Genomic DNA, 20,086 nt, shown 5'->3' with positions numbered 1-20,086 from the left:
TATTGTATCCCTAAACTTTAGAACCTGGCCTTTTGTAATTATTTTTGGGGCCATGGTTAGAATAATGTTCATATAACGGCCTGTTATATAAAACCAATGTTTTCCTAGCTATTTTCACATCCATGTAGCGATTCACTGTTATTTGTGATTCGAAGTAGTATTTCCACAAGTCTGGGCATCTGAATCTTTTTACTAGTGAACATAACTAACTTTACTTGTCATTTTCCCCGGCCAAATACAATTCACGAAGCATTGCCTGGCAAAATGTAACTTAAATTGATTCTGATATTGATATGGCTTGGATTAGGTATACTTTGGAAATGTGTTAACTAAACCTTGTTGAGTAGTCTCTTTTCCAATCAGATTTTCTTTTTTTTCTGTGGCTGAGACAAAGGAGTGCAATTAGCTTTCCCATTTCAGTTGTCAAGGCCAAGAGATTTTAATGCCCAAATGTCTAGTTTGTGGCCCATTGGAAGTGTTGGGACCGTTTTTATTCAGAATTTCTGTTTTCAAGACATTTGAACTTAAAACCTGGTATCCTTTCTAAACTCCTTGCGGGCAGGACAGACGTCGCCATGATAAATCCTCTGCAAAAAAAGACACATTTGATGGTGGTTACCACCTAGTTTCGGGATCCTTCCTGGTTTTGGCAGCTGCTCCATTGATGAGGCCAGGAACAGGGCTGAAAGAGGGCAGGATTGTCTAGTTCCTTTCTCCAATTGATTTCGGGTTGTAGCTGCCCCATTTACTTTAATTCCTTGAAAGGTTGTATGATTTGCTGAGATCACATTAGTTATATGGGGGCCAAAATTCAATTTAAGCTGGCAAGGATAGGGCTAGGATCCTGTTTGTCTAATCTAGCACAAGTAAAACTTGTCTAATTGTCAAACGTGTTTCTATGAGAGAAGTTACTCTTCTTTCAGTTTAGCCTATCTGTAATGATTCTGACCAGGTTCTCGGTCGCAAGACAATGTAGATGAGTTTTCGACCTTTATTATTACAAAATGGATAATTCAGTTTCCCAGCCTAGTGGTGGTCCAAGTACCTTTCCCCAACCCCTTGAAAGGGCTTGTATTTCCCTAACCAAAATGGCTCGCTCCACGATTGGTTTACTATAACCAGAGTGCCCCTACTATCATTTTCTAACTTCAGGGACTCCACAGCCCCCATCTCACTCGCTGATCTGCTCTCTTCGCACTGTGCACCAGGCCACCCTTTGCCCCCCTTGGCACAGGTACCTGCTCACCCTGCAACCCTTCTGTACTGCCTCCGGCCACCCTTATACACTGGGCACTGTATCTGTACCCATACAGTCCCCCAACTTCTTTTTTTTATGCACTTATCAGATTTACCCAGTTTTGCTGCCGTAATCACAGCACTTGCCACTCGCTGGCTGCACTACCCCGGTCTATTGCTCCATATCTATTTTATTTGTATGTATGTATGTATTGTTTATCTGTTTCTCCTCTGCTCCACACTTTCCACTATCCCTTCCATGCGCTTTTCTCTTTCCCATGCACTTGCACGTTCTCAATGTCACTGGGCCTAGTAAGATCATTGTTTTTGTTCTCCCCTGTGCCTTGTTGCGCTCTGAAACACTTGTGTACGAGAGCGATACAAATAAAATATCATATATCACAGGAGACCTAAACTGTGTTGTTGGTTCTCCCTTGCATGACTTTCGTCTGGCTGACTGACTCTCAACCTTTTCCTTGCTATCCTCTTCTGCTGCACACACTGTTCTATAACTTCTTACCTTTCGTGCAATCTCTTCACTTTCTCCAAAACGATCTTCTCCAAGTCGTCCTCCACCTGCTGCACACTTCTCTCTGGTCTTTTAGACCTCTTCTCCACCTCTTGAGCTCACCTGTACATCTCTTGGTGACTAGCTGCTGGCTTTTTATAGCTCTCCCCTTCCTAAAAGGCTCTCTGCTCCCATCCGATGCTTCCCACTGCCAATCTGTAGTTAAGATAATGCCAACGCCTCCCATTGTGTGCTGGGCTTTCTCCAGGGAGTCTTAAGGGCCCTCTGTCCCGACCGCCCTCTTTCAGCCGCAATTGTCTTTCATCCTGACATTGCTCCCTGAATACTGCTCCCTGAATAGTTTGCTAGTCATTGCCATAATGAGCTTGAGTGTTCCCTGGTCTCCCATACTACTATACATTTACCACTGGCTCCAGGCTTGCCACTGCTACTCCACTGTTCCCTGCACTGATTCTGGGGTTCCTGGGGTGCGTGTTTGGTTTACCAAATGCAAAGCACTAGGCATCTTCCTTCAGGAGCCAAAGAAGAAACCGTTCTCTTCTGGTATGCGTCCTGTCAGTTAGGCCCAGGTACATTGTGGTACTTCATGTTCCGCTGCTTCCCGAGATCCATTCCAGATTTCTGAGGCTGATGGTTACTGTGGTTTGTGGATCTTCTGTTATCGAGCTGCTCTGAACTCAACGACTCTGGGGAAATGTTGTGAAAGGTCAAAGGAGACCTGGCCAGGACGGAGGCAGGTGGGCAAGCCACCGATGACTACACACGCTCCAAACATGCTGGGGACAGCGGTCCCACTCAACTTCACCCACACGATCTCTGGGTTCCTTGGCCAACCTTGACCGGGCCAGCCCGTTGACCCTATCGCATAATGAGTAAACCTAGTTCTCGAAATTCAAGAACCCAATTTTCAGATTAAAAAGCACAAAGCCTCTTATCTTTCCTGGCTTTCGACTGACCATCACCTTGCTTCCAACATCGAGCGGCCAGCTCACGTCCTTCCAGAAAGGATTTGTATAAAGCCGCTTATGACCTGACCAGTAGGAAAACCTCCAATGTAATGGGGTAGTCGAGGGTCTTTATGTTTCTAAGATTATTGGAGCTAGGAGATCTCTTCAAGTATACTGGTCTTTTATTAAGGTTGTCAACTCTAACGCCATTCTTTGCGTTCTATCTCTAACCTAATATCTTATGAAGGACCTACATTCCGGGCCATTACCCTGAAGTCTGCATGATTGATTTCCCTGCTCATAGAGAGCTGCTCATTCATTAGTGATTTTCTGCTTTTTGCTTTTTCACTGTTCCAAAAATCTCAATCCATTTCTAATGTATAGTTCCCACAAGGCTCCGCACCAGTTGTTTTGAAATAAAAACGTAGGAAGTCTAGAATAGGGTTGGTACACTAAAGGAAAAAACGGGTATAGCCTCTTTGTTTGTGGATGTCTGTTCCACCAGGAATCCACCAAGTCGAAATGTGTCCCCTCAGCCCAGATGCGGCTTTTCAGTACCCACCGTTTTTAGTTTGGCACTATCTGTGCATGCTTTTCTTTACCAAGTTAATTTCAAACGCTACGTTCGGATCCCTTTCGGTAGATCCTAAAAGGTAATTTTCTATATTTCTTGGAATGAGTTGCGGGCCATAGAATGCACCCAAAGTAGATCGCTTTTTACTTTCATCCGTCTTCAACTACTACTAGGAAACTACATAATCGAAAAAAACACGTTCACCTGTTAAGAGTGCCATTGATATGCATAATCCTTTTGTTGAGGGACAAATCAGTTCTACAAATCGTGACTGTTGAAGGTAACGCCATATTTTCCTCACGGTTTTAGAAATGTGGATTTTCATATTTTTTTTTTTTTTTTTTTTTTTTTTTTAAACCAGATTCCGGCCCCTAGCTTTTAGAGGAAAAATCCAAACCACGCTTGTTTGGATGTTTGTCATTAATAGCTATTAAAAGACAATGCACAGGTATTTTGCACATCACTGATGCACTCTTTTGACAACTCTCAAAAACGTAGTGTGACTGCTAATTCTCAACATGCATTTAAATGTCTTGGCACAATTCCTGTCCCCGCCACCCTCCCACCCCTCACTATCGCTCCTTTAAATCTGAAACGGCTTTCTAGGAAAACCTGTTCTTTATGCAAATCTGTAGCTGCTCCCCAGCTTGTCAAAAAGAAGTAACTTTTCAAATGTCCAAATCCATGACCTCTCCTAACTTTTCGCGTTTCTTCAGTAGCCTGCCTGTGGGCTGTCTTTTAACCTGTGTATATCCTTCTCAAAAGTTGAACCACAATAGTAATCTTCGTTCTTGAAATCTGAGGTAAAACCGTGCAAAACCTCCTTGGCAGTTTCTGGTAGGCAAGAAATCTCGGCACACTTTCTTGAGTTCGCACACAAGAATCTGCCGGTCGACCTAAGAACTTCTCTGCTCAACGGAGGCAGACACTGCCTGCAGGCTGATTGTTGTGAAAAAGTTCATGCCGTCCAGCTACCTCTTCTGGATGCCATGCAGCAGAAACAAAGGCTGAAACTGGACCTCAACTTGTAGTGCGTTTTAACACTTGTGCTCCCTGTTAATTTGACGAGACGTTCGAAGTCTGGGAAGAGCCTTGGGTACTGTCACTGTTTCAGTAATCCACAAGCCTACTTTAAGGTTCTCTCTTTCTGGAAGTGTGCTATAACTTGTGCCATTATCACAGCTTTTATAACCTGCATCCTCTATTGCTGTGTCGTCCAAACTCTATAGTATATCTTGGTTTTCGGCGAGGGCAGAATGATGTGCTACAGTGGGTCATGGCCCATAGTGCCAATTCATGTTGCTGTAGTTATTGTGACACTGATATGCACAGGTTAGCGAGATGTTGGCATATTTGCTTATGACTATCCTCCTTAGTCCTGGTTCCTGAGATGAATAATATGACCAGTGTATTGGGAATTATCAAATTCCTATAGTTTAAAGCAGTGAGGTGGTGTGTGGGATTAGCAGAATTATGTTGGGGTACTTTAGAAAGCCAATATGAGTCGGTAGAGCGCAATTGGAATTGGGAAGCAGGTTCTGGTGCAAAATGGGATATGTGATCTCTGACATTTTGGAGATCATCACCTAGGGATGGCGAGGGGGCCCAGAAGCAAGTGGACACTGGGCTAAGCAAAGAGGGGTGCAAATGCAGTATAAGAAGGGTACTGCACCAGCTAACGTCAGTCATGCTGTAAATGCACAAAGTTGAAATGAGAGGGATTGGTGAAACGGTGTCGCTAAACTGAAAACTTTAAACTGTTCACTGCGCTGTGGGAGAAACTAGGTTGTAATTTCAGGGCATATTTTGGAACTGACAAGGATTAGTTCTGGTGTACCACTATGTAATCTGAACTGGGTCCTAAATATTATGCTCTTGATGTTTGGGCAAGAAATGTGGTCTCGGGGTGGGAGTTGTAAAACCGTGGTTTGGTAGGTAGCCCAAAGCATTGTCTACATAGTATAGAGCCCATGCAGGCATTTATCTTTGAAGATGGCTTAATTTTAAGGTGCCTACATCTGCGTTCAACCATATTCGATTTCATGCTTCTCTCTAGGTACTGTTGTCCTGTACAGCAGGGAGTATAGCTCAGCGGGAACGCACTGATCTAGGAAACCAGACGGTGCAGAGCAGCGTGGGTTTGAAACCGGATCCTGCACTTGGAGGCTGGACTCTGGCATAAAGCGGGATATAACATATATATATATATATATATATTTTTATGCTGAAGAGCTGCTGAAATGGCCTTCGAATGCATAATTTCTGAACAAACGCACCGTCTCCTCACCATTGCTGCTATCCATAGATTTGTTTAGACTAGAAAGCATCCTCCTTGAAGGTGCCGTGAAGTTTATATGTTAAACTTTTCGTTTGTACAGGCCACATTGCCAATCAATTGCTCAGTCTGTCTGAGTCACTGCTCGTGTACGCATCTTCATGTTTGTCTGTGGTCGTCTTGTCTCCTGCGTCATTGGCTATGACATTGAATTTATTCACCCCATCTTAACTTTAACCGTCACAATTGCCCATCCCCCATTTATTGGACCAGGATGAGTTCTCTCTGGTGACCAAATGGTGTGGGGTTCTTTCTCTGGTTGGCTCACAGGTGCGCTTCCTCGATGCTCACATGTACCCTGAGAAGCTGAAGGAGATTGCTCAGCAGGTGCAGGTGGAGGAGGAACAGGTGCGGCTACTGCACCAGGAACCCGTGGAGCATGGGCGGCAGATTCACACCCAGGTGAGATCCCCGTTCTCTTAAAGAAGGCTTTTGGATCCCCCACACCCTTCATTTCTTATGTTTAATAGCTACCAGAAATGAAAACCTGGATTTTTAATTTGAACATTTTAAACCAGCTGCTGCTGTTGTAGTCGTGTTTTTTTTGTTTTTTTTTCTTCCCTTTGGAAGCCTTTAGGCTGGCATTAAAGGAGACCAATGTAAAACCCTTTTGGCTACATGCGATGTGGGAAATTGCCTTACGTTGGTAGTTTTTCTTTCTCAATACACAGTTGTACTCTGTCCACTGACATGGATCGTGCCTTTTTTCCCTTTATAAAAAATCAAATTCTCTTCTCCGAAATGCACCATCTAGCTAACTTGTGTGGGTCTGTTTTCTAGGACAATGACACCATCTATGAATAAGGCTTCAAGGGCATGCTGGGGGGGGGGGGAGGAGGGGGAGTGACATTGTCTATTTAAAGTGGCTGTTTCATAACCTGTTTTGAAGTGTGCCTATTTAAGTACGGCAGCAGTGCTTTTTTGGCCAATTGATTTCTTTTTAAACTTTCTTCATAAGCACACTTTATTGATTACAATAAAATATTAGGGCGTTCATCTGATCCGTTACTATTGATTTCGAAGCAGATCTAGGGTAGTCAGAAATCTGTTTGGGAACTTTGCTATGCTACCTTGTAATGGATCCCGCAGACCATAGCAGTGACTGAAACAAGAATTGTAGCATCAATTGGCTATAGTGATTTATCATCCCTCTAACAGAGAAAAGGGTGTGAGAAAAATATTCTACAATCTCCTTATGCAGACGCATCGTGCCTTGTCTAGGGACATACCAGACGAAGGAAGCCAGAGTGCAATTCGTCTGTATGTAGGCTACTGTAACTTTTTGTACATAGATATCCGGAGCTAAAAACCTGTCCCCATTCGTCCACCCCAGAATGCCCACCTCCCCTCTGAACTCGCCCCCTCGATGCCAATGGCTCTAGTCTGGTGTGGGATTACTCTCTCTGGAGCCTTTCAGTCTCCCTCTGAATTCGGGCCCAGGTCCCTGATGGGCCTCTTATTTTTGCACCTGCTGTCTGCACTTTAACCCTTACACTTGCCACTCGGTGGCTGTACTACTTGTTGTTTTGATCCCTTGTACGGCACTCGCCCATTCTCCTGCTCCCCTGGCACTTTTCCACCCCCCCCCCGCACTTGTGTAATCTCAATGTCACAAGGCCTAGTAATATTGTCCTCTGTTCCCCTCCTTTGCCTCTTTGCACCTTGAATAACTTGTGTATAGGCGCGTTAAATGCCATATCTTATCATACCACCTGTTCACTCAGTTCGACACATTACTATCAGACATGGTGTCTCCCTTTTATGGACCATTGTAACATGCTTCCTCATAATTCACAATGAACCTCATTGACAGGTTAGGTGGGTTACACCATTCCTTGTTAATTTTCTGTCAATCGTATATCATGGGAAACAAATCAAATGGTTGCAAGGTCACCCACACCAGTATTCATTTTTAAACTGTGTTCATGATGCTGTTTGCACTAAATGTACCTTACTTCTGGAAATTGCACTCATGATGCTGCTCACGCAACATACTAGCACTAACTTGTTGAGGTACCCTTCCCCCTGTATGCAAAACGCTTGCTTCCATGTAGTTGCGCTCTCTTGCTCCCCCTCCTTGGTAACACCTAATCTGCTGCTGTTCTCTGATTTGCGGGGCCCTGGAGCAACCTATCGCAGGAAGTGGCAGTCTGGGAACACTGATGAAGGGACGTTCAAGGTGCATGGTGAATCTCTTGGGTTTCCTAGCATAAGCACTGCAGAAAGAGCCTGATGCACTGTTCACTCCAGTTTTTAGTGTGTGGGGGCGGGGGTCTTTTTGAGGCGTCACCCTTGGTAGGTGGAGGGAGCGGTGCACCTTGTCTATGGTTCAGCAAATGCCTGCAGCTCCAAGTGCCTCAAGACAGCGGAGCAAGGAAAGAGGTTGATCACTTAAAAAAAAAAAAGAAAAAAAATGGTTGAACATCACCACAGTGGTGATCCTTGTGGAGATTAGATCAGATTTGGGATTTAGAGTGCACACATCCTTTCTGAGCCAAACAGTGAACTTCATCTAGGCGCATGTGTTAAGATCCTTTACTCGCATCGAGGCACAGTGACAGAGCGCAACTGAACACTGGAACAGGTATGTTAAAAAATAAATAAATAAATAAATCTGCAAGCGAATGATAACGACATATTAAGCAGTTTTGCTGGAAGAGCATTCCAGAGTTGAGGGCCCCTGATGAAAAAGCATTGGTCTCCCCGAGAGAGGCATTTAGATGAGGGGACCACCAGGATATTTTTACCGGTGGAACGTAATGAATGTGCAGACCAATGGGGTCCTGATATCAAATACTTGGGTGCAGTTCCCTGAATGCACCATCAGGTATAGTAATTCTTTACCGCACTGGAAGCCAGTGCAATTTTCTATGGTACTTGGTGATGGAAACTCTTTTTGGAAGATTGTACACTATTGAACGTCCGCATTCTGGGCTACCTGGAGCCGTTGCAGTTGACAATCTGGGGCTTGTGCCGCAATAGTCCAATCTTGAGTTTACCATAGTGCCTACAATTGTTGCATGATCTGTTTCGGAAACCAGGGGCAGCATGGGTTTCAGGAGTCTAATCTTGAAATAAACCAATTTGACAACCTCTGAAATATGGACACTACTGGACAGGGATTGTTTTTTAACATTTTTAACAAGCAAATACAGAACATATAACTAGACATGATAATTCATTCGCCTTCATAATACAATCCTCATCCTTTCCATAATAGTTTCCACAATTCATAAACGGCTCAAACATTCCTGAAACTCCTTATGCAACAAATTAGCAGAGGAAAGATTAATTCACAGGCAAACGTCGAGGAGACGTCTAACTAGAAGAAGGAAAGAAAGCGAGGAAAGAGGTAAGCAAATAAAACAATAAAAAAGGGGGTAGTTAAATAAGCCAATAATTCATAGTCCATATCAAGAATTCATAAAGTGCCTTATCAATTGAGGTTGAAAATACATATGTTCCCTGTCTGAAACATAGTCTAAGAATGGGCTCCATGTTCTTATAAACTTCGGGAGTTTCCCTTCAAGTATGGCTGTAATTTTCTCCAGTCCCAGCAATTCCCACACTTTAACCCACTAATATGCTATGTGTGGCCCTTCCACAGATTTCCAAACTCGGGCTCTTGTAAGTCGGGCGGCAATAAGTAATTGTGAAATCAAAGCAGCCCTGTGTCACGCCGTCGGGAAAGACCCATCTTCCGGCACATCTCCTAACACTAATACGCTTGGGTCCATGGGGAGCAAAGAGCACATACTCTCCTTAATTTTAGACCTCTCATCCTACCAAAACGTTTGGATAATTGAACAATGCCACCACATGTGAGCAAGGTCTCCCCGCTCTCCACAGCCATGCCAACACGCGCCTGGGTGTTCTGGGTTCATTGCGTGAAGCTTGCTTGGGGGTAGTTACCACCGGAAGCAGACCTTAATGGCGTTCTCCTTTACTGTGGTGCATCTCAAACTCTTTTGGCCTCTGTGCCAAATCCGCTGCACTGACTCCACCTGAAATTTCTAGGCCTAATTCTCTTTCCCAGGCTGACATATATGGGAGTTTCTCCTCTAATGGAGCATTTTCTAAAAGTCTGTAGCATGTAGCTAGCTAGTTCATGAGATTGTTGCCCCTCTAGGATCTGGAGTTCTATACCAGCCAGAGTTCTTAAATCGGCTTGGCGGGTGTCCCCGTTTGTTAACCAGTGCCGGAGTTGTATGTATTTATTTCGTTTTGTTTTGGGGATCCCGAATTTTACCTTGCATTCTTGAAAGGTCAGGGGTTCCTGAGATGTATAATCAAATCTCTCAGCCGCAAGGGTTTATCTGAACTCCAATTTTGGTAAGCTTTGGCACACAAACCTGGGGTGAATGCGGGATTCTGAGAGATGGGGGGACAATGGGCCCAACCCTGATAGAATACCCCCCTGCGTACATGCCCTATCCCAACTTCGAAGAGTGGCTAGAGTAGTGGCTAATAGTTCATCCTGATACCTTCGAGCCTCCTTGGGGAGAAATGGGAAGTGAGCTAGGGGAATGGAGTCAGCGCCTGTTCAATCTCCTGCCATCTGGGAGGTTCCGGGGAGCCCCACCCCCAAGACAGCATCACCGCGACTTGGGCTTCCCTAAAGTATCGCAAAACCGAGGGAAGGTCTAGACCTCCCACCAGGTTTCCTCTTGTGAGGAGCTTGTGGGGAACACTTGGTTTTTTCTTTTTCCAAATAAATTGGCCAATCTCATTTTTCATAGCTATGAGTTAATTCTCTGCAACGAATATTGGCAAGGAATGGAAAGCATAGAGTTTCGGGATGAGAGACATCTTAACTGCGCTAATCCGACCTAGCCACAAGATCTCTTGGGAATCCCAGCGGTGCAGCCACTCTTTGGCTACTTTAAAAAGAGCAGGGATATTTGCTTTGTAGAGGCCAGCATAAGTCGAGTTTTTTATCCCTAGGTATGGGATCTCAGTAGAGGACCATGGAATTTGTGATGTAGCGAATATGCCACCCAATCTGGAGGGGTCTTCAGTTAGAGCCATTCCTACAGATTTAGCCGAGTTAACCCTAAAGCCAGAGATTGAGGCTAACTGTGCCAGGAGATTCATAAGAGGCGGAATTGAGCTGGGGGTGTCATTTAAAAAAACAAAGCAAGTCATCCGCACATAGAGCTACTTTATGACATGCCCCTGCTACCTCAAAACCACGAATTTCTGGGTGGAGCCTAATGTGTTGGGCCAGGGGCTCTATTGCTTATGCAAAAACCAGAGGTGAGATGGGGCAACCCTGCCTAGTGTCTTTTCCTAAAACGATCAGTGGGATCCAGTTATTCAATTTTACTTTGCTCGAAGGAATCTGGAAACTTGAATCGATTTCGAAAACCCAGAACCAAAACCAAACCCTACTAATACAGCTTCTAAGTATTTCCAGGACATATTGTCAAATGCCCTATGGGCATCAAAAGACAGTAAGGAAAATCTCCCTGGAATCTTCGGAGCCAAGGCTTTCTGGTCTATAGCTCGCCGCACATTGTTGTATGTTGAATGATTGTGTATGAATACTGTCTGATCATTCATTACCAGCGAAGGGAGAATTCGTCCTAACCGTCACGCAATCATTTTGCTGAAGAGTTTTGCCTCTGTGTTTAACGGAGAAATTGGCCGATAGGAAGCGCAATTCGTAGGGTCTTTCCCGGGCTTCGGCACCAGTGTTGTGGCTGATTTGGTCATGACGACCGTTTCCGAGACCACTTTAAACAGTTTTGTTAGGTAGGGGGAAGTACGGTCCTGAAGGTTTTATAAAATTTATTTGTGAAGCCATCTGGCCCTGGGCCCTTACCTAGAGGAAGGAATCCAATGGCTGCGTCCCATACCACCGCATAATCCGTCTCCTCTCAATCATTGTCAGTGAAATAATGAGTTACAATGTCTGATATATGGGAACAGAATTGTGGGTCCCCCAAGAGGAACTCATTCAACCGCCATGTACGTTCAGGCTCCGGGGCATCATGCAGGGGGGCAATTGTTAACAGTACCGGGGCATGATCCGACAGCCTTCGGGAGGATCTCTATGCTAGTTGTTTGCGGAATGAGGTTATCCGAAAGAAAAAACCTATCCAGTCTAGGGAACCCTTTATGTACTGCCGAAAAGAAAGTGTAATGGCGCTCTCCCTGATGAAAAAAACGCCAAGCTTATATTCCTGGAGAAGTGCTGTGAGAGGTAAAAATGTTTCTTGTCCGCCGGAGTTGGAGGTAAAGACTTGTCCTCCAATGGGTTAATCACAGCATTGAAATCCCCTCCCATGATGAGATCCCTGTCTGCATGCTTGTACATAATCTTTGACATGGAGGCAAAGAACAAATCTTGCTGAGAATTGGGTGCGTATAAAGATATCAGTCACCCGCTTCCATTGTAGTGTAGCCACTATTAGGATGCATCTCCCCTCTTTATCTCGCAGAATCTTATGAGCCTTTAATGGAACTCCCTTACGGACCAGAATGGCCAATCTGCACCTCTTTAGCCCAGAGGAGGCAATACATTTGACGGGGGAAGAGTCTATCATTAAGTCGAGCTTCATCCGTAGGTAAAAGATGAGTCTCCTGGACAAACGATATGCTGGGGCAAAGTGTGGCCATCCGATGGAATAAGGCCTTCCGTTTTAGTGGGGAATTTAGTCCCTGTACATTTGGGGTGAGGCAACTTAGATCCGGAATCGCCATTCTGATATCCCCCTGATCATCATGCATGTCAGACATAATAATTTCCCACGCAGAACTTCACCCAGAGAGCTCCCCAACTCCTCTCCTGCTGCCCACGTAACATATGCTCAGGTTCAATGAACCAACCAGGAGAAACCCCCTCCCCAGACTGACCATGTTGTAATGTATGATGTGTAACCTCTCGTAGTACCAACTTTGCAAGCTGAGCCACGTTTCCAAGTGAACTGACCAAAGTAAAAACAAAATTTACAACTTAACCATGAGAAAACATGCAAAGTATACCAAACCAGAAACAAGACCATCGGTTGATAGGTCTCAAAAGCCTCTAAGAGTTTAAAGCGTAGCCCATTCCAGAACATAGGACCACTGTGGGGGGCGTAATATGTATGTTGGGCCCCCATTAATATTGGACTTTGTATATGCCCTTCTGCTAATTACAAAGCAAAGCTATCTGTTAATGGGCAGTGGTATTTAGATCACAAATTCAACCAGCGGAGTTTGCTTGAAGCCAGCAACTCGTAGACATCTGTGCGATTACCATTTGAGGACAGCCCACAATAATCACTTACAAAAGACGTTGGATAAAATTACAAAATGAGTCATCACTTGGGAATGTAATTATCCCAGTATGGAATCTCTCAGGGAAACCCTTTATGGCAGAGAGGAAATATCCTTCAGTGGGTCTTCCCATGAGAGAGACGAGCAGTCCTCCAGACCAGAGGAAAAGTAACAAAGCATGTCAGAGCGACATTAACAGACCCACAAAAAGACTAAGTACAATCTACATCTCAGAGGCTGGCAATGTACTCCTGAAACGGTTGCAGGGTCTGGGGACGGACCCCAACCTATACCAAGTTAAAAATTAAGGGTATCAGAAGGCCAATTTCTCCAGTCCCTCAGAGGGGCGTTACATTGTGCTAACTTATTTCGGCAGATCATGTGGGGTCTGCACCGTCTCTCGTTGCACCAGGAGTCCCCTTCATTGCGCGCCAGCCATTGGGCTTTCTTCTTACATACTTCGGTGTGGGACTATGGGACCGGTCTTCTGCATCATCAGCTCTCATCCCAGCATCTCTAACATCACCTTCACCCTGCATTAGTTTCTCTGCTTCCTCTTCAGAGTGGATTGTATAAGAACGATTGTGGTATTCAAAAAGCAGTTTGCACGGATACCCCCACCGGTAGCGGATCTTCTCCCGAAGCCAGGCCGCAACCTTCTGAAGTAGTCTGCGATTCGCCAGAGTAAAAGGAGAGATCCTGGAAAAGAGTCAACGTGGAGCCCCAAAACTGCACTGTTTCGGCCTTTCTCGCTGCCGGCATGATTTCCTCTTTTTGGTGAAAAAAATGCACTCTTGCGAGTACGTCAGGCAGAAGATCTTTTATCTATTATTTATTGAGGAGTAGACTCTATGGGTCCTGTCAAGGATCAGATTGTCTAATTCGCCCAGATCTAGAAAGGACCTGAAGAGGGCTCCGACATATTCCGGGAGCTCATGGTCTAGCACATTCTTTGGAATTCCACGCAACCGGATATTATTTCTTCTAGACCGATTCTCAAAATCGATTTGTTCAGCCCATAATTCCTCGAGTCGGTCCTCCACATGTTGTGTTCTAGAGTTCCTCGTGATCATGTTCATGCTCACATGCTGTATTCTCCAGCTCGTTGACTGTCTTCCAGACCTTTTAGGTGAGAGTCTAGCTCTGTGATAGTGTGCAAGGGAGTCTTTGGAAGATTTTATTTCAGATTTTATTTCTTGCGTCCTGTTTAAGGGCCCTTATTACTTCTCCAAAATATTGTTTAGAGAGCGCAGGTTCCACAGAGGGTTCAACTTACGGCGGGGAATGTACGTCTGCTCTTATTGATTGCATCTTCTGTTCACCGTCCCCTCGAGATGTCAAATATGCCGTAATTTTGCCTCCTTTATGCTTCTGTGCAGACCTGGGCATTGCCAGGTGAACTGGCTGCGTCAGCCCCCCCTCAAGCTTCAACCATGTACTCCACCCTTACATTAGCTTCATCAAAGGGCGCGCTGAGCCCCTGTGAGGCGAAGGCCTGTGAAAGCCCAATGCAAGCTCTGTGCCACTTTCAATGTCTGCACTTGATTCAATTAGCTCACTTTTTCTCCTTTTTAAAAATAAAAAAAGAGAAAAGTTGGGGGGGTCGTCAGTATTTTCTTGGAAGAAAAAGGGGGGGGGATCACCACCCCACTGCACGAAAGATCAAGCAGTCCCTCATTTGGCGGGCCCAATTAACCCCTCTTCAAGCCTTGTCCCCACCCCTTCCCGCTGCTGGCGGAGCGCATCAACTCCAGGGCCTCGGGTGTCCGCTTACCGGCCTAACATCCCCGCCGCAAGCCTAAAACGGCAGCCAGGCAGACGGCGAGAGAGGCACCATCCGCTGAGACTCTTCATGCCAGCCAGCCTCCTCCTCGGACGTCCGCTGCAACGGCAGCAGTCTGCGTCCTCCCGCTGTTCCACCTTAGAAGGTGGAACACGCACGCACAGGCTGCCCCAAGGTACAGGGGGGTGCCCCGCCGCGGCACGTCCCTACTCCGACGTAGAGAGTCCTCAGTGACTCTTTTCTGTTGCCCTGCGCAGGCAAATAAATACACCTGTGTCGCTGCCCTCTTCACTGATGCAAGGGCACTCTCTCCGCCGCCATCTCCTCACTTTAATGTTCCGAGGAGACGCCTGCCATCTTGCAAGTGGCGAGCCTGGGGGAAAAAGTCCAAATGCCGGCGTTCGGTTATTCAGAATTCTCCTGGACGAGCTCAGCAGTGGCTCGGCACCATCCGACCTCCATTCCAGTAAAAAAACGTATACTTCAGGCCGCCATAAACTACTTCAATGGGTGCACCAACACGGAGCTTACAGCAGCTGCTGCCGCATGGCGCGCTGTCTAGCCCCAACCATCCAATCTTTTATGGCTTCAGTACAGGCCAAGTCACGTTTTGTTGCTTCTGGTGCTGATTTTAGTCTGACGTATATTAGCGTGTCGTCTGCATAGGAGTGGTATTTCAGATTAAACCTGGAGAAGATATCCATCACTGTCCTGAGATCAATATTAGACAGTATTGGTGATGGTGAAGATCCCTGTGAAACTCCAAACAGTACTGGGAGGCTTCGGAATTATAACCTCCTAGCTTAACTACTTGGGTCTGGTTTTTCAGGAAGAAGGAAAACCATTTCAAGGCAACCTCTGACACCTGGGCGAGTTTGAGAATCTGGTCAATTGCTCAGTCGCCCGTGTCCAAGGCTGCAGACAGATCCAACATAATTAACATACTTGGACCCCCTTCCTCCCCTCCCCCTCCCCCTCCCCCTCCCAATTAGCTGCCCTCCAGATATCATCCCACGCATCCAATAGTGTCGTCACAGTCCCATGACCGGGCCTGAAGCCAGATTAAAAAGGTGTCAAAGAATTAAATGTTCCTCTAAATAACTTTTCCAGGATTTTAGCAGTCCAGGGTAGACCTGCAATTGGGTGGTAATTCCCCATGCCTTGGTGTTTCAAAGTAGATTTTTTTTAACAGGGATGTGAGAACAGGTTTCTTTAGATATTGGTTTACAACTCCCTGCGCTGATGCATTCACAATAAGATGGGGGCATGTGCTACTGCCGGATATGCTGGGATTTGATCATAATCCTGGTTTGTGGGTTTAAATTGTGAGATCAAGTCTTCAATCACTTTGGAATTAACCAGGGAAAAGGAAAAAGGGGACCTGAGGAATAGACCTTCTGAGGTTCTTGGAATTGATTAGAGATCACTGCGATGTTCGATTTGAGAATCCAATTGCCTGCAAGATTATTTTTTTTCGTTAAATTTGCTGGAGCATGACTGGCCCCTGACGTCCGGCTCCTAATCAAGGCGAAAAGGTCATTCAACCTATTCTTCGATGAGTTGATCTGCTCTTGGAGGAACGGAGATTTGGCTGAAATAGTTCGCTGTTTTATAGTTTCAGTTCCTCTTTGGCATTCTGGTGGGAGGACGGATTAAGTCTCGCCCATATTTTTGTAATTCTGCTTCAATTCCTTTAAGGAGTCTGTATCAGGTAATCATTTTTATTCTTTTTTGGAGGTGCTCTTGCATCACAGCATTTCCTTAATATTGATGTATTAAGCTGATGTAGTCCTTCACCAAAGAAACAGGCAAGAGTTAAGCAGTTGGGTATGATCCTGTTATTGCATCTAGCGCCATCTTGCTTTGTGATAAAGCAGATTTAGGTAGTGTGCCTGCCGATGGACATTCTAAATGAAGCAGGATATAGAAAGCCACCATAAAGTGGTCTGGCCAGGTAACTGCTTCATTTTACCCATGGCAGATATTCAGCCCCCTAGATAAAACAATATCTAGACAGTGACCCAGATTTTGCGAGACAGATGAACTGAACAGAGACCGGTCGTGGGCTGTTAGTATCCCGCTCAATCGTAGCCAATCTATATTAATAGGGTAATTGCACCACCGCCCAGGATCAACAGTTTAGGGCAGTGCAATGCTTCTGATGCCAAATATTGTTTACATTTCTCAAAAAGACCCAACGGGACCCGGGGTCGATGGCATAGAAGCACCCGCATGGATTCTTTAGCTGAAGTAGAGAAGGTGCAGGCAAGCGTCTGAACATCGTTGTCCCATTGCAAACCATGAACATTGCTTATGGTAAAGATTTTAAAAATCGTTGCCTCCCCACCACCTCTTAGTGTCTCTAGTTTCAAATTTTATCAAAAACCCAGAAGGTACCAACAAGTGAAATTGGGTGACCGAAATAACCCGGAACTAAGTTTCTGTAATGAAAAGGAAGTCTGTGAGGTAAAGTCCTACAAAGCCACAGCATTTTTAATTGCAGACCTAGTATTGATCAAAGCACTAAGAAGGAGGAGGTGTGTTCCATGTTGTTTAGTGATGCAAGGCCTGCTTAGGTTTAACAATGGCCAGCCCTCTGAGTTTAATGTGCGTAGCCTGAGAAATCCCAAGCTGTTCCTCATTTGTAACAGGGAGTCACAGGAGTACATTTTACTTGTATATTGGCAGGCTAGGTGTGTGAATAATATTGTCAAGTTTACAGTTTATCCAAGTTTGGGTGAACGGTCCAACCCACTAGGACCGCCGCACCAGCAGGAGTGGCTTTCTGCTGACTAGAGAATAAAACGGGCAGAGTGTTACGTCAACCAGCCTGAACAGGCCAAACAAATATGTAGTTTTCAGCAGCAAAACCACCCAGCCCCGGTAAGCTTCTTTCCTTCTGGGGTCAAAATCCTCCAATGCTGATTAAGGAATTACACCGCTTCCATTCGCATATCTAGTGCTATTAAGTACATTTCATAAAATTACTACAATGTATATTCGATTAAAAGAAATTGGAGCACACATGCAAGATTCAGTTCAATCGGTAAACGGTGCAGGTCAAGCAGAACGGAGCGCAGGTAGCTTCAACAGCAGTCCGATTTCGAGAGGACTCGTGCTGCAGCCCAGGGGAGGAAACAGGCTGGTCCGTGGGGGGGAGGGGTATCTAAGGAAAAGTGGATTAGATGGGAGTAAGCTGGCAAATTGGAGGAATTGGATGGATGAAAGAATGTGTTTAAAGTCAAAGGTTTGATGCAAGCTAAATGTTTTCAGGATGGGGGGGGGGGCAGTACATGACGGCAACCACCCATTCATGCATAGCGGCTCTAGACACATGCTGGGTAATCCTAGCCTCAATCCGGTCATTGATGCATGAGGTCATCATGTGCTGAAAGTTGCCAAGTGGAGGCTTTAACACTGGATAGTCTAGCCTGGTTCCCCTCTACATACAGTCGGCAGGAAATGTGGTGGTGTCAAGCCAACTGACCAAGGTGTTGGTGCAAAGAGATGGCAATGTATGGTGGAAAGGTGGTGAGGGGTGAATGGGAGCTGTTGTGATCTCATGCCTCTACCTACTGAACCAATTTGGCCACTGGCGGGAGATGATTTGAAGTAAATGTCACGCAAGCTTGACCAATAGATGAAGTATACTAAGGTGCTCAAATGTATTCCTATCAGATACGTATGTTGTGATGGCTACCTATGTGATAGTTACCTATGCAATTCTTAATTGGGAAGACTCCTTCTCCCCTAGAATAAATTATGCTATGTTAGCTAACCGAATGCGAAGTGGTACCAGACAGATTATCCTTATGAAGGCTTGCCTATACCCTTGTGAGACCTTTTGGACTGCTTGAAGGTCAGTGGGAATGTTAACGAGTGCAATAAGAGATCCAGCTTGCAGTGAAGGTTTCCGAGCTCTACTCTGAAAACAGAAATCGTAAGCAGAAACCTTCCAAATAGGTAGATGTCCACTCAGGCCATGAAGAACCATAAACGATAATAAATCGAACATCAAACTGTTAACCGGTCTGACCACCTTGTCAAAGAGTGAACCTAAAAGGTGAATCAACATGTGGATAAGAGTTGATAGCCGTAGACTGCCTGACAACACGAGATGAATATTTGTGAAGAAGTTGTATTGAATGGTGAAGAGAACCACGGAGGACAAACGGGAGAAATTATGGCTATGCTCTAGAAAACCAAGTATGCAATGGTGAATCAAGCCTCCCTTTTCTGGCCTCAGTGCTATTTTAGAAATGCCCCAAAGGTGTCCTAATACAAATTCCAACTCTGAATTGTGCTGTTAGTTGGGGATCAAAGAGTGAGCCCCTTTTTGACTCTTGGATAATCTGTAGTGGCTCTGATGCCCTTTAAGGTAATTGCAGTGGTGTGGAGCCAAACAAGCCGCCAACCATGTCAAGTGAGAAAATGATCTCTGCTTCCATTGCAAAACATATAGCACCAGTTCCATGCATCTCAGAATATAATTTAAGGGTCTTTAACAGCAGTTCTCCTGCCAGCATTTTTATTTTTAATTTATTCGTATTTTTAAAGCACACGCTCAGCCCGTGGGCATCGTGGCACTGTTACATATAAGCATTTGGCTGGTTACAGAAGGAAGGTTAAGTTTACACGCATTTTGAATTACGGTATCATGTTTTAGATATATACGTTTACAAGGCATTTCAATTTACAGTATCAAGTTTTAGTTACATACATGGGCATCGCCGACATCAGGGCGTTAAGATTTGTCGTTCATGTCGGAAGGGAGGTGCTTATGTGAAGAGCATGGTTTTGAGGGATTTCCGAAAGGAAAGCGGTGAGGGTTCCGCTCTGAGAGAGTTGGGGAGGTTGTTCCAGAGCTTAGGTGCTATATGTGGGAAGCCAATGCCTCCAGCTTTAGCTCTTCTTATGGTGGGGACTCGGAGTTGGTTGTCATGTGGGGTTCTTGTAGGACGAAGGGAGGATTTCCTGATGATGGTTTCTGCTAGGTAGGAGGGAGCGGTATGATTGATGCATTTATGTGTAAGGGAGAGTACTTTGAAGTTAATTCTTTCTTTAACTGGGAGCCAGTGAGTTTCTTCTGGCCTGTGACACATGGTCGATTCTGGGGATGTGCAGGGCAGCACGGATCGCATTGTTTTGCACTGTTTGGAGCTTGTTAAGATTTTTTTGTTGATGTGCCGGGCTAAGAGGGCGTTGCAATAGTCTAGCCTCACTCTATGCTCCTATGGTGGCTCTAGCAATGGAGAGGCAATTGGGAGAGGTGAGATAGGGTTTTATGGTGAAAATGAGTTTGGTGGTCAGCACGGAGGAGGAGGAAATGGCATTGACTTGTCTTGTCATGGAGAGAGTAGCGTCTAAGTATACTCCTAGGGTCTTCACAGCAGTGGCTACAGGTATGTTGGTATTGTCG

At 45.3% G+C, this 20,086-nt stretch overlaps 1 protein-coding gene across 8 annotated transcripts in view; it reads left to right on the top strand.

Annotated features, from left to right (window-relative positions):
• Nucleotides 1-20,086, top strand: part of TFAP4 (transcription factor AP-4) — a 101,072-nt gene that overhangs the window by 59,445 nt on the left and 21,541 nt on the right. For 6 of the 8 annotated variants that reach the window (XM_069646834.1, XM_069646836.1, XM_069646832.1 and 3 more), the window contains exon 5: nucleotides 5,892-6,023. The exons of the other annotated variants lie outside the window; for them this stretch is intronic. In XM_069646834.1, coding sequence (XP_069502935.1) covers nucleotides 5,892-6,023 — 132 coding nt within the window. The remainder of the gene's footprint in view (nucleotides 1-5,891; nucleotides 6,024-20,086) is intronic. 8 annotated transcript variants of the gene reach the window in all.

This window comes from Ambystoma mexicanum, chromosome 2q, assembly GCF_040938575.1.
Source record: "Ambystoma mexicanum isolate Mex_15411 chromosome 2q, UKY_AmexF1_1, whole genome shotgun sequence".
In the NCBI taxonomy this organism is placed as follows: domain Eukaryota; kingdom Metazoa; phylum Chordata; class Amphibia; order Caudata; family Ambystomatidae; genus Ambystoma; species Ambystoma mexicanum.
This window is presented reverse-complemented; position numbering and strand designations above follow the sequence as displayed.